The sequence below is a fragment of the Oxyura jamaicensis genome, chromosome 11, assembly GCF_011077185.1.
Source record: "Oxyura jamaicensis isolate SHBP4307 breed ruddy duck chromosome 11, BPBGC_Ojam_1.0, whole genome shotgun sequence".
Taxonomy (NCBI): Eukaryota; Metazoa; Chordata; class Aves; order Anseriformes; family Anatidae; genus Oxyura; species Oxyura jamaicensis.
This window is the reverse complement of record NC_048903.1, coordinates 7,663,268-7,676,083: the sequence shown is the minus strand read 5'-3', so window position 1 is coordinate 7,676,083 and position 12,816 is coordinate 7,663,268. Positions and strand designations below refer to the sequence as shown.

Sequence of the window (12,816 nt, the reverse complement as noted above, 5' to 3'; positions counted from 1 at the left end):
GGATACACATTGCTGAGTTACTGAGCACATGGTGTTCAAGCTGACTGCACTGCTTTTACCACAGGTTAAGTGGCTTGATGCAGAATTTGGCTCCTCATGAAACTGTCTCAGCATGAGCCTGCCTGACAGATTCATTGTCTTGCAACTCCGAGACATATGATAACTAAAGCAAAAAGCTGTAGCAACTGACCTTCACGTAATTTGAATGGCAGTCTGGCACCCTACTCTTCAAATACACCGCTTGGAACAGAAGTTTAGCGTGTCACGACTCCCACAAAAATAAATTTATTTACTAAGGCAAAGCCTACACTCGGCATTTCAGAGGTACCTCCTTGACATCGGCAGGTGGTTTGCAAGCAGACAGACTGCACAATTTGGCCATGCATATCAGACAGACACAGCACTTTACAAACAGCACAGAAACCAATACTATCCCACCCACTAAATTTTCACTTTCAAACCGAGGTCACAACAAAACACTTACCGTAAATCTCTTTATATAATCAGAAACACAAAATCCTCCCATGCTTAAACGAAGGGATCTGTGCAGAGAAGATTCTTGATACAAAGTTCCCATCTTTTTTGGCTTGTGTGGTGGTCTCCCAGGTACCCTAAAGCCTTTTAGGCTTGAATAAAGTTGCACAGCCTCCCTAGATCTTGCTAGAATTCTGCTTCTGTGATAAACTAGGCATTTCATCTTATCTAACACTGCACCAGGCATTTCAATCATTTCACTTCCTTATCAGCAGCACTAAGTTCTATCTGCATCCCAGCAGCTCACTTCCTGAATTACTGATAAGAGCTACTGTAAGGCACGGAAACAACATAACAGCAGATGACAGCCAGATCTCCTGAAGTTGCTGAAGAGTCCCTTCTTTGCATTTGTCTGTTCCTTAAGCCAATTTTGCCCAATTTAACTTTGCTATAGCGGTAAGTTACAGAAAGAATGTTTCCGCTAAGCAGCGACAGGACTGTTGTCTGACTGCTTTCCATTTCTTCAGTAATACATCATTTGCTTTAGTAGCATGATTATACATATGAGTATTTCTTTCATTTCGTATTTCTTAAGCTACACCATAGGAACAAAGGGAACAAACAAATGGACAAAAGAGGACAAATATTCATCCTCCATTAGAATTCAGATAGCTATTTATGACTTCAGGCAGCATTTCTACAGTCTGACACTACACGCAGAGCCATTCACTTCAGTTTGTAAAACACCTTATGGTCAAACAACGGGCCCACACGAGTGCACGTTGCCTTCAAGTCCATGTAGGCATGTCTGTGATCCCGTAGATTTAGAATCTCCTTTTATAATGTTTCTACCCAAAGTTAGATTAATAAGCAGCCATAACGCACCCGAACAACATTGCTCCTCATGCATTTGGTCCTCAACTAATTAATTGCTTTTTATTTTGCCTAGAGTAAAATATACTTTTTTTTTCTTTTAATACTGGTCTCAGCTATAAAATGATGTCAGTGAGTACAAATGAACAAAGACAATAGATACCAAGATGCTGAATGATCTAAGAAAGAAAGTTCTAGAGATGTAAGAGTAAGTCTGCTTACAATTTTCATCTGTGCTGTGCTGCCATTTCCCACTGTCAACAAGCTGCAGTAAAATTAGCTCTATTTTATGACTACTTACAAATGATCTCCCATTAACCTAATTCACATCAGGCACTGGTACACAAGCACAGCTACTCACAAAGGACCAGTGACTTTTGCACCGATGGACAAGCAGGCCCAGAAATATCTGGACTTAGCATGGGCCAAGCCTTCACTGATTAAATCGTAATAAAATTGTGTTTTACCACAGGGCGAGTGCACTTCAGTTCTCCAAAATAAACAGGCAAGCAATGGAGAGAAGGTACTGTACCTTTTTCATTACGACCTAAGAGATGTCAGGTCCAGAAGGGTGGGTATAAATCTGGCTACCCTTCTCACAGCAAAAACAAGTGCTTCGTTTCCACTTGGGGTTGTATAGCAAGATGACCAATGTGCTGTTAAAAAATAAATACATACAGGAAAAAAAAAAAAAAAAAAAAGTGAATTAGGATGATTGAGTAACTTACAGGGCAAAAGCCAGAGATGAGGTGGCCATGCTTAGTGTGCTGAAACTTTTTTTTTAAAAAAAAAAACAAAACACCTGCCTGACAAGGAATGTTTATTAGGCCATTCAACAACAAGTGAAAAGGCCAGGGGTTGCCTGGGGTACAGGGTGATTTGACTGCAGCCCACAGAGGTGAGGTAGTTCTACCAAAGAGTTAGTAGTCTGACATGCTGGTATGAGACACAGGCAACCTGAGGCTGCCTGAGACACCAGCCTTAAACCTCCAGAAATCTGAGGCCCATTTCCACTGCCAGACTCCTGAATAAATTTTAACTTGAGCTCTGTGACTTGCCTTTTCCACCTGTAAGACTGAGTTAAACCCTTCCTCTCCTCCAGAATGTTTTTAGAGCTTTAGAATCTATTATTACCATTCCCCACTTTTAAAAGGCAGAAGCAACCCAAGAATTCTAGGTCAAAACTGCCCCGAAATGTTAGGGCACAGCAGCTGGCTCCATATAGTGGTACAGGAAAAAGTTAAGTCTTCCACACAGTAATGGGTAAAGCTGCTGAGACATTGTGCCTGGATGTGGCAAGACTGTTACAGGGTTTATGGACTTAGAGCTGTATTCCTAGGATATGGAACTACAGCTATTCAAAAGGTGTAGAGCTTTAATGCATGAGTCCAGAGATGTCTATGTCCAGGGGAAAAACAAAGCTTTTTCCAATAGCACAATCATGTTTTTACTCCAGATTTAATCAAGAGGTGATATTACTTAACGTGGCAGCAGAGGCATGTGCAGCATGTAAGTGGCATGCCATGGAGGAAAGCTTGCATGACAAAGAGAATCCTTTAGGAAATTTGGCAAGTAGTCCAGAACAAGCAATGCTCAGCCTGCAACCTTCCATTAGCAGATCTAAATACAGATCTGTAGTGTAAAACAACACCTTCCTGCAGTGTTTTCATTAATTAAAACTAAGAATATAATTATTATGATAAGCTTTACTAGCTTTGCTTTTTCTCTATTTCATCTTTTGAAAAAAAGAAAAAAAAATTTTTTTCATCTCCATTGTCATTTCATATCTTACGATACAGATTCTGGACTGTGCTTTCAGAAAGGTATCAAAAGCAAAAAAACAGTGGCAGCTACGTAATATTCCATCCACAATAAGCAAACAGTCCCGTTTTCACAAAACTAAGTGTACTGACATGGCCAGAAAACAGGCAATGGACACAGGGCTACATTTTCTTTGGTACTAGAGAAAAGTCCAGTGGATTTTACATACAAGAAGAAGCAGTTTGGTCTCTCACCCTATAAAATACTAAGAGCTAGAGACAAGGAATGTGCTCAGTTTGAATATAGGTATTCAGGCATAGGCTTTGTAGACACCATGAGATGTCTTTTACTTATAGAATAAATGCAGAAGTTTTCCAAAAATCATGCAAGTAACAATCAACAAATGAAATCAAGACCAAGGTTAGTTCTTTAGCTTTCAGAGCAACTCTTTGAATCTGCTACACTCACACTCCAAAAACTCTTCGTTCCAGCTAACAGAAGTGTTTGACAACTAGATCAGTGCAACTCAGAGCAAAGAACTAGAAAAGAAAAAAAGGTAACATTAAGAGACCTAAGTATTACTAACTTCCCTAGCCAGTTGCTGACACTCCAATTCCTGCACTAAATACAATGCAAAATGAAAGGGATCAGCATTTTTAAAGTGACCTCTCTCATCTCTCAGCTTCAGGCTCTGTGAATTACGAGGACGTTCATTGCTCCACAAACACATCCTACATTCATGGAAGTTATAATCTAAACAACATTCCTTAGCTGAAATTTTCTGTTAACGTGGCAGTTAATACACAGTATCTTCCTTCCTGAAAAAAAATCAATACATAGAAGTTTTAGTCTCTGGGGAATTTTTGTACTGTTAAGAGTTACTGTACCACCTCCGTATTTTAGAGCCTTTTTAATCGGTATTATTAATCAGGTGCAGGGAACTAGTGACACTGATGCTGCCCAATTCAACTCACCATGACTATGCCCAAAACATCTACCCAAAGGCTCACAGTCCCCTCCCAAAATAGATTTCCAAGCTCTACCCACTACTTACCCTTTCATTACTCTTCCATCCATGCAACGAGCTAGAATGGAATGCCAGCATACAGGACCATTTGCAGGAAAATGCAAACAAAATCAGCAGGGTACTGATATCAGAAATATTCTTTGTGTATCTGATCAGGACAATGCATTCAGAAGTTTGTGACTTTTGTCTGATGATGCATCTTCTAAGAGCAGTCAACTCCTGGTTGTGTCTGTGCCAGCATCAGTGCATTTCTAGAGCTGCTCAACTTGCAATGGATTAGTAGTAAAGGCCAGATCTGAAAGCCTCCCCACCTCATTAATATTCATTTTATATTTTAAATCCTAGGTACACATGGGCTCATCTCCAAGACTAGAAGGCTCATAAATTATATTCCATTTTTAAACATGCAGTATTCACTCTTACTGTTTCAGAAGGAAAACACCAGCAGAGACAGCTTTACACAGGCTGCTTTCATTTAAAAGAATAGGATCTACTGGGCTTTATCTTCAGCTCTGCTTTAACCTTATTAGCCTACAGATTTGCACTAGAGTGAATCTGGCCTGCAAAGCCAAGTACAACTATCAGAAGGTTTTCATTCTTTTATTATTCTGCTTTTGTTCCATTTACCAAAGCAGGTGAGCATAATGCCTACGGCCGTATAAACTCATGAAAGCCAACTTACATAGCAAATGCTTGAAAAGTAGCTACAACCACCATAAAATCAAACTAAGGAGGCAAAGTGACTCACTATCTTTCTCTTCTGGCACCATGGAAAGGTGATTGTGCAAAGTACACCATATCACATAGCAAACCTGGCTTTAATCATCTTAAAGAAGGTCCAGAGGAGAACAGATTCAAGCCTTCTCTGTAAGGATGGGGGACATTTGGGGAAGGTATCTTTTACTTCTGCAGAGCACAAACCCTTGTTACACAGGTCAGCCCTACAGGCAATAACAATTAAGTTCAAGATGCTGAGGCAGAGAGTCCCTGCAGCCTTCTAGTGTCCACTAGTGAAGGAACGTACAGTAAAAACAAGAAGTAGGAATAATTGTTCTATTTTTACCATATTCTCCTTTGCAAAGCATTGGTCATAACGGATTTACTGCCCAACAGCTTGTTTCTAATGGGAAATACTACAAAGCGTGGAGAGGTAGCCTTCTGCAAAAACCTGAAACCAGAAGAATTCCTCCACTTGACCTCAAAACCAAAAAACAAACAAAACCAAACCAAACCAAAACAAAACAAAAAAACTACAATAGTGAGAAGTGCAGATTAACAGTGACTCCTGGAAGAAATAAAATGTGATATGCAGGCTGCCACTTGTATTGGATGACAGATTTTATCAAGCTCCCACTTAGCACATGCTAAGAATGCACATGAAGAATTCATTCAATTGACACAACCCTCTCCTACCCTCTTGACCTCTCTGAGGCAGCCACATAGCATAGGTGGCAATTGCAACCTCTAAGTTTAATGTTCTATTAACTAAAGAACACAACTTCTCTGAATAAGGCCCGTTAAGTACACATGCACCAAGACTGTGTGTGTAAGGAACATACATACAGAAAACAGATTTTCAGAATTCTTTATTTTTGAATTTCAAACTCAAATATAAGTATTTTAGATGTATTTTAACTTTGGTGCTATGAATTGCTGGACACTCATCTGAAGAAAAGTGTCACTAGTAAAGTTCAAGATTGTCCTTGAAAAGCTTCTTTTCAGAGTCAATTCAAAATGAAGAAACATACTGCAAAACAGGGATGAACACTCCCAACACCACTCCCAGTGGTAGGGGATCTTGTCCACCTTTCGCATCATGTCTGAATCAGTTTCCCAGTAGCTCATAACCACGAGAAAAGCCCAATAAATGCACAATGAAGGATATAGATGGGAAAACCCAAACAGAGAAAAAAAGATATGCTTTGGAGCATTCATTGGTCATGCTACCTAATTTTCAGGTAAAAAAGGAACTGCTCAATTCAGAACAGTTTGAGCAGCACTATTTTTTCTCTCTTCTATAAATACAGCACCTCTCCATTCATTTCTCCCTCCTCCCCCAAACTTCTCTTCTTCTCCTCAAATCTCTGGAGACCTGAAACCCATGCACTGCCTTCTCTGCCGTGACACCCCACCGAAGATCTCCATCTATCTCCCCTAGCAGCCTTAACACACCGATGCTTAGTTCTTGTCATTCTACCCTTCTCCAACTCTGTCTGGCTTAACCTCTATCCCATGCAATTTCCAGTCAAACCCTCTCCATCACCCACACCTTCCTTTCCTTTTCTGCCCTGCCTTTTCCTGACATGTGTTGTTTCCCCAGCCCATTCCTTGTCCTGCTCTTTTCCCAGCCCAGCTTTCCTGCCCAGTCACTCTGGTCCCTGCCTCCTCCTCATGTAAGGCATGACCCACAATTACTTTCCTTCCTTTTGCTATATAAGGAAGCTCCGCTGCAGCTCTTATACTGGCTAATAATGAGAACTGCATGCCTGAGATCCCAGAAATTGGGATTAATGTAATTATTTACACTAACAGCCTCCCAGTGGCCTTTTCAGTCACAGGGCTTTTTAGGATTACTGCAGGCAGAAAGACTACAAGCTGTCAAAAAACCTTTAAGATACTACAGCTTGATCAACAAAAAAGTAGTAAATTGACAAGCAGCAAACAACGACTGAATCTCTGAAATAATTTATCTAATATAATAATGACGTGTCTAAAATACCTATATCATTTTTCTGACTTGCTTAGATTTCCAGTGTTCAAATAATACTTTTGTTTCCCAGGAATGCATTTATAATGCAGACACTCAAAGAAGGATGTATCCCCTGCTGTTTGCCATGGTTTTGATCTTTATGTTGTTGGTAGATGTAGGTTTCTGTTCATTTTTTTCCCTGAAGTTTTTGCAATATAGAACCAATCTAATAAAGATTTTAAGACAAAACATTTCACAAGATTTATTTTCCTATGCACAAGTGCCACCAGTCTCAAAGTCAAAACTGCTGAACAATACAAACTGTTAAAGCATGTTTCCTCTTGCAAATTCTGAACTCCTTTAACTTTTATTCCCCCCCTCCCCATCCTACATGTAGGTGCACCCACAGGAGCTGTATGTAAACGTGAGCTTCACAGTTGCTAAGTAACTCCGTGCCAGTAGGCAGCACTGTGAATGTTGTCAGCAACATCACAGAAGTTGCCAAGTTCATAATTTGGTCAGCACCAAGAAACGTAAGCTATATACTTTGGATGAGACACTCAGATCTTCGTAAAATGGGCATGAGCAACAATGAAAGAAAATACATTGACAAGCAACTAGATTCAAGAGTAATCCTAGGACACTTCTGTATCAGGACAGTTACTGACTATCCTTGAGAATGCAGCTATCAGTATTTATTGAAATTTACCTAAATTAGGCTTCTCCATTTCCATTCAGTGACGTGAAATGAAACATTTCTCTGCTGTTATCCAGGTTCAGGAGCTGGGACTCAGATCATCTCCACAGACTCCAGCCATGCAGCTAATCACTACTAGTGCTCACACGTGCATGTACACACAAACATACATTCTGTTCCACAAATTCTCCAAATAAAGCAAGTCAGATCTGTCTGAAGATTTTTCTTTATTAGCAAGACATATTCAGTAAAACATTCAAAAGCTCTTTATTCCAACACAGAATAAAATCCTCTGAGACTTGGAAGATTGCTGGCCTATGTTTGTACTCCCAGTATCTGGAACAACCACTGTTCTTAACAACATATTATGGCCTTCAACGCTGTCCAGGACTAAAAATAGTATCCTGATGACAGAATTAAAGACTAAGTTACGATAGAAATAAGTGCACAATAGAAGACTGAAGGCAGTAAACTAACTTTCTTAAAATGGATCTCAAGTTCTATGTACAAAGCTAAGAACCACCACAAGCGGCTGGAAGGGGCAGGAGGAAGAAGAAAGGGTACCTGACTCTTTCCTGGAGAATATGCTGCATGATGATACCAAGCGATTCTTGAGAATCACATTTTGAACTTGAAATTGAACAACTTCAGTGAAAGCAGCTTTAGGGTTTTTTTTGTTTGTTTTTTCTTCTTCCCTGGAGAAAGAAATACACGCAGTTATCCATTTCCACTGCCTTTTAGCTAATGATTTTCTTGTTTTTTACTTAGATTGCAAATCTAATTCAACAGCTAGCAGCTGTGAACAACCCTATCTAAAAAGCAGAAAAAACACATTCTTTAGTACATTAATTTACAGATTCTTTCTATTCATTATGAATTCACAATATCTACTAAAAATACACAGTATGTTATTGCAGTGTTAGATCAATTTGAACATCTTCCTCCTAATGGAAAGGATATTTAATCAGACATAGCTTTGGTGCAGTCAGACTTAGAATCTTGTAACTATTAGTGAATTCTGAAAGTGACAGCTTAAAGAAAGGGAAAAAATATATGTTTCTACTGCTTATTAGAGCTGTCTTTCCACCACTGCTGCTTAAGTAGCAACTTCCAAAAGGGTGATGAGGCAAACAACTAGGGAAAGCAACACCTTAAAACACTAGTTAGATTTGCTAGAGGATTATCTACCAGAATCCATACTGAAATAAAGTAGGAAACCTACTACATACCACTGATGGTATTGTAAATACTTTGAAGTATCAACTGCTTTTAGACTCATCTGAAAGCACTGGTTAAACTCATTAACATTTGTTTTGCTATATTTTCATAATAAGCAATAAGTATGGCACAACCGGAAATCTACAGAGTTAAACAGTTGGCACTGAGAGCCCACCATCTGCTAGACGTACACCAGGTCCTGAAGATCAAGCACCCTCTAACAGCTGAAGGACATCTTCAAGGTCAATTTCTTCTGAAAGCAATCTAGTTCCTGCTCCCCATGACCATTCCATAATACAAAAGTACCAGAAATAGAGACTATCAAGAGATTTGCTTTAAAAACACTGATTCAGACAAAACACTTGCATAGAAGTGCTTAAAGATACAAAATACAGTACGAGCAATACCTGAATGTGTACATGCATGTAAGGGAATCACATGCTCGAGATCAACAATTCAGAGAGGTTTAAATTCAACCGTGGTTTATGATAGCTTTCTGGTTCTATTGCTTTTTCATAGGTTATCAATATCTTGAAGGACAAAAGGCAAGCACTATGTCCTCCTAGGCAGTAAGACACTAAGCACCCAAGGAAAGGACGCAGTGCTGCTAGTAGCTTCCATGAATGTTTCACATTAAAAAAAAAAAAAGAAAGAAAGAAAAAGATAACCCCCGCAACAAAAAGAATTCAAAAGCACTAAGCAAAACCACCACGAAGACCTCATTTGTGACCTGAGCATCATTTGAAGCAAGTTTCTCAGAACTCCAGTCTCCCCTTGTAAATGCTTCTGTTCTGCCAAAGGACGATTCTAACCTGCGAAGTACTCTCCTTCCCTTGTCCTATTTTCAATTTTTTTAATCAGTTATAACACTTTTAGAGTAAAAACAACATATTAGACATGTCTGTAAAATTTGAGCAAATAAAATATTATCTATAGCTATGCTATATATAACTACAGATAGATAGATATGACTTCAGGAGAGCTGAAGTTTCCTTAAACCATTTTTATTAAGTTGCCACCTGGAAGTTCAGGGTTATTCTGTGCTCCTGGGAAATTACTTCTCCCTACCAATTTTCACAGTTCAAGAGCTAACAACCCAAAACAATTGAAGATACCTATTGTCATTGCAGATAGTCAAAAGTACCTATTAGTATGATTTTAAACTCAAGTTACAGACAAGCAAGTGACATTCTAAAGAAAAATGATTACATTTCATTGTGCTTCCAATGAGAACTGAATATGATGCTCTTTCAATAGTACTAATGCCTGAACATACAGTAACTGTCCTTAGAATAAGGCTGCCATCTAGTAGCAGAATGGAGTAAATGCAGAAACCTCAAGCCACAATTTGAGCTGTGAACTCACTTGATGGTCATGCTATTACAAGCTTATATAAACACAGGAAGTACTGTTCTTCAGAAAAGGAAAAGTGGCCGAAAAATAGAGCTTGTTAGATGGTGGTTTCTAAGCTGGCAGTTCTCCTGTGAAATCCTAAACTATTCAGTTCACAACATAAATTTTATCCAGACAGATAAATCAACATAGAGGTGGTATAATGGTGAAGCAGTATTTTTGTAGGTGTTATATCTTCTTTCAAGTTAATGGAAAAAAATTGCAGCCTAACTGACTCCTTCTCCAAGAAGCCTATTCTGTGCAAAGCCTCATGCTATAAAATGCAATTAAGTCAGATTGCAGACTGGAGAAATGCAGATTAAGTGAGATTGAACCAAAAAATATTCAAAGGCAGGGCAGGCCATATAATCGCACTGGAACTAGAGTCAAAAAAATGCATCCGTTAGTTCCTGAAGTGTTATTTATTCTTGCTTCTTGAAAAATAAGTAGTTTTCAAGTCAGAGCTACTGTGAAAACAGGCACAAACAGTCTGCAATACACAGGATTTTACTCTCATCATTAAGCTGTCATCAGCTTTATTTTGTAGACTGAGATGCAATACACTTTACAATTACAAATTACAATGACTTACCACAGTGTTTTTATCCCTTGATCAGCTCTAACACACAAAGAAAGAGCCCGAGATTCCATCTTGTTGATGCCTATTTCATACAATACAAGACACTTTCCAGTTCAGTCACTGAATATATTCCAGGGAACCTATGTCTTAGGATATTACAGCTACAAAATTACCAGGGCTTTGGAAGGTGCCAAAAGTGTCCTGTCTAGCTATGAAACAACGGTTTGTTTTTCATTAGTGGGAAAATAAAGTTAGGACTCTTGCTTTGCAAAATCCATCATGGTCCACTAACAGAGAACCACCCCACTCCTGGGATATTTTCAAGACTACCTGCTTACATCACAGCTTCCTTTAAGAAAGTAGAAGCCAGAAAGAGGAAAAAAAATTGCATGACCACAACTGTGAAAGAACTGACAGCAGAGACATGGGAAAGACAAAGGAAAGTGTACTTCTTTAAATAGAATTTAACTACTGTTCCAAGATTCTCCACCAATGAAGAGGAAAACTGGGCCTTGCACTTTTGAGAGGCATGAATGAATTTTCAGTACTTAACAGCAAAGTAAAGGTACCAATCTAATGTAATAAACTTAACATCACATCTAAGAACATTAGCTTCACTCCTCTGAAAATAACATCTATTAGTAGAACTTTAATTGCATGTATAGAATCAGAAAGAACCTGTAGGAATTCAGGTTAAAGCACCAAAGATACAGTTTGACATTAGTATTTTTCTTTATCCCTTCTTAACACAGTAAAACTCATCTGACAACAGCAGCAACACAAACCCAATTGTATCTTAAGATTTCAAAATGAGAACTTCCCTTCTGTCATTCTGACTTTAAAAACTTACCATGCAAATAGGCATTATGACGCATATTCTCTATTACTAAGAGTTACTCATCTGTCCTTACTACTTTTATCTGTGACAGGCTACAGTTCTGGAAAGCAGAAGTTTATATGATGTAGGGAAGTAGATCCTGTGTTCACATGTTCTCATTTACTGGAATAAAGACAAATGTAGATTAGTGGTTTAATTGCATTTCTACACCCATCCCCCTCCTCCATTGTTAAAAAGGACCCCAATTACTCATTAAGAATTAGAAATCACTTTGTGTTTTCTGCTTCTGCTTACAAAGTTTTCATCTAAGATGTCCCTTGTGGCTTAACTAACTCAAAACATAGCTCCTTCCTTTAAACAATAACTAAAACTGTTGAACTTTGACAGTCTAGCTTTGTTAATAAAATTCTCTGCTTCCAGAGATCATCTCTGTAGCAGAATCTCAAGGTAATTCTCACCATTAACATGGTAATGGAAAGCACGAGTAATACTACAGAAAACCTGAGACATTTAAATGCATACCCCTTCTTAGAAGAGAGTAAATGAAAGGTGATAAAAAGCAAGTACATCAGATTTTATGTATGCAATTGCCTCCCACAACTCCTCCCTCAGGGTTTTACAGCGTTTGAGTTTGTTTTTTTTTTTTTTTTTAAAAAAAAAGAAAGCAATACATGCTAATTTAGGAATTTCAGCTCAAATTGCACTATTCCACTTTAACAAAATGATTACTTTGTTGAATACTTTCCCAGAACGTATTTCTATCAAAACAGCTCCGTTTTCCACGCTCAGAGTTTTGCTTTGGTATTTACCATCAGAAGTCCAAAGACAAAACTGCTAAGAACTGTACTTTTAGAAAAATAACAAAAGCCAATGAGAGTAAAATTAACCAGCACGTTCTCATCTCTTGGAAACACTAGTGAGAAGATGCTAGCTGCCAATCTACACCAAGACTATTTTCTCTTCCTCTCCACTAAACGATAGGCCAAGAATACAGGATAAGTACTTACCAGATGGACAAAGCAGCCACGCAGCGAACAGTCACAATTCACGCCTTTAGCTTTCAAACCTCAGGAGTCTGACCCCAAAAAGTATATGTGTTTTTTAAAAAGCAACTTTCTGTAATAGGGAACCCTTTTCTAGAGATTATTCATAAATAATACAAATTTGCAAAGCAGAATAATCCTCCAAAATGAAGTGGCTTGAGTTTTCTTCCTATTACAATTATATCACATCTATTAAAAAAAAAAAAAAAGGCAAATCTAAAGTC

The 12,816-nt window shown here is 38.4% G+C and overlaps 1 protein-coding gene across 2 annotated transcripts in view; it reads right to left on the bottom strand.

Moving 5' to 3' along the window:
• Positions 1 to 12,398, bottom strand: part of MYLK3 (myosin light chain kinase 3) — a 39,939-nt gene extending 27,541 nt beyond the window's left edge. Inside the window, exons 1-2 of one of the 2 annotated variants that reach the window (XM_035337090.1) lie at positions 8,086 to 12,398; positions 1,880 to 2,003 (exon numbers count right to left, since the gene is read on the bottom strand). In XM_035337090.1, coding sequence (XP_035192981.1) covers positions 1,880 to 1,888 — 9 coding nt within the window. In that variant the 5' untranslated portion in view covers positions 1,889 to 2,003; positions 8,086 to 12,398. Of the gene's footprint in view, positions 1 to 484; positions 802 to 1,879; positions 2,004 to 8,085 lie in introns of those variants that run through there. The other variant, XM_035337088.1, reaches the window with a different exon arrangement.
• Between the last annotated feature and the right edge of the window lie 418 nt (positions 12,399 to 12,816).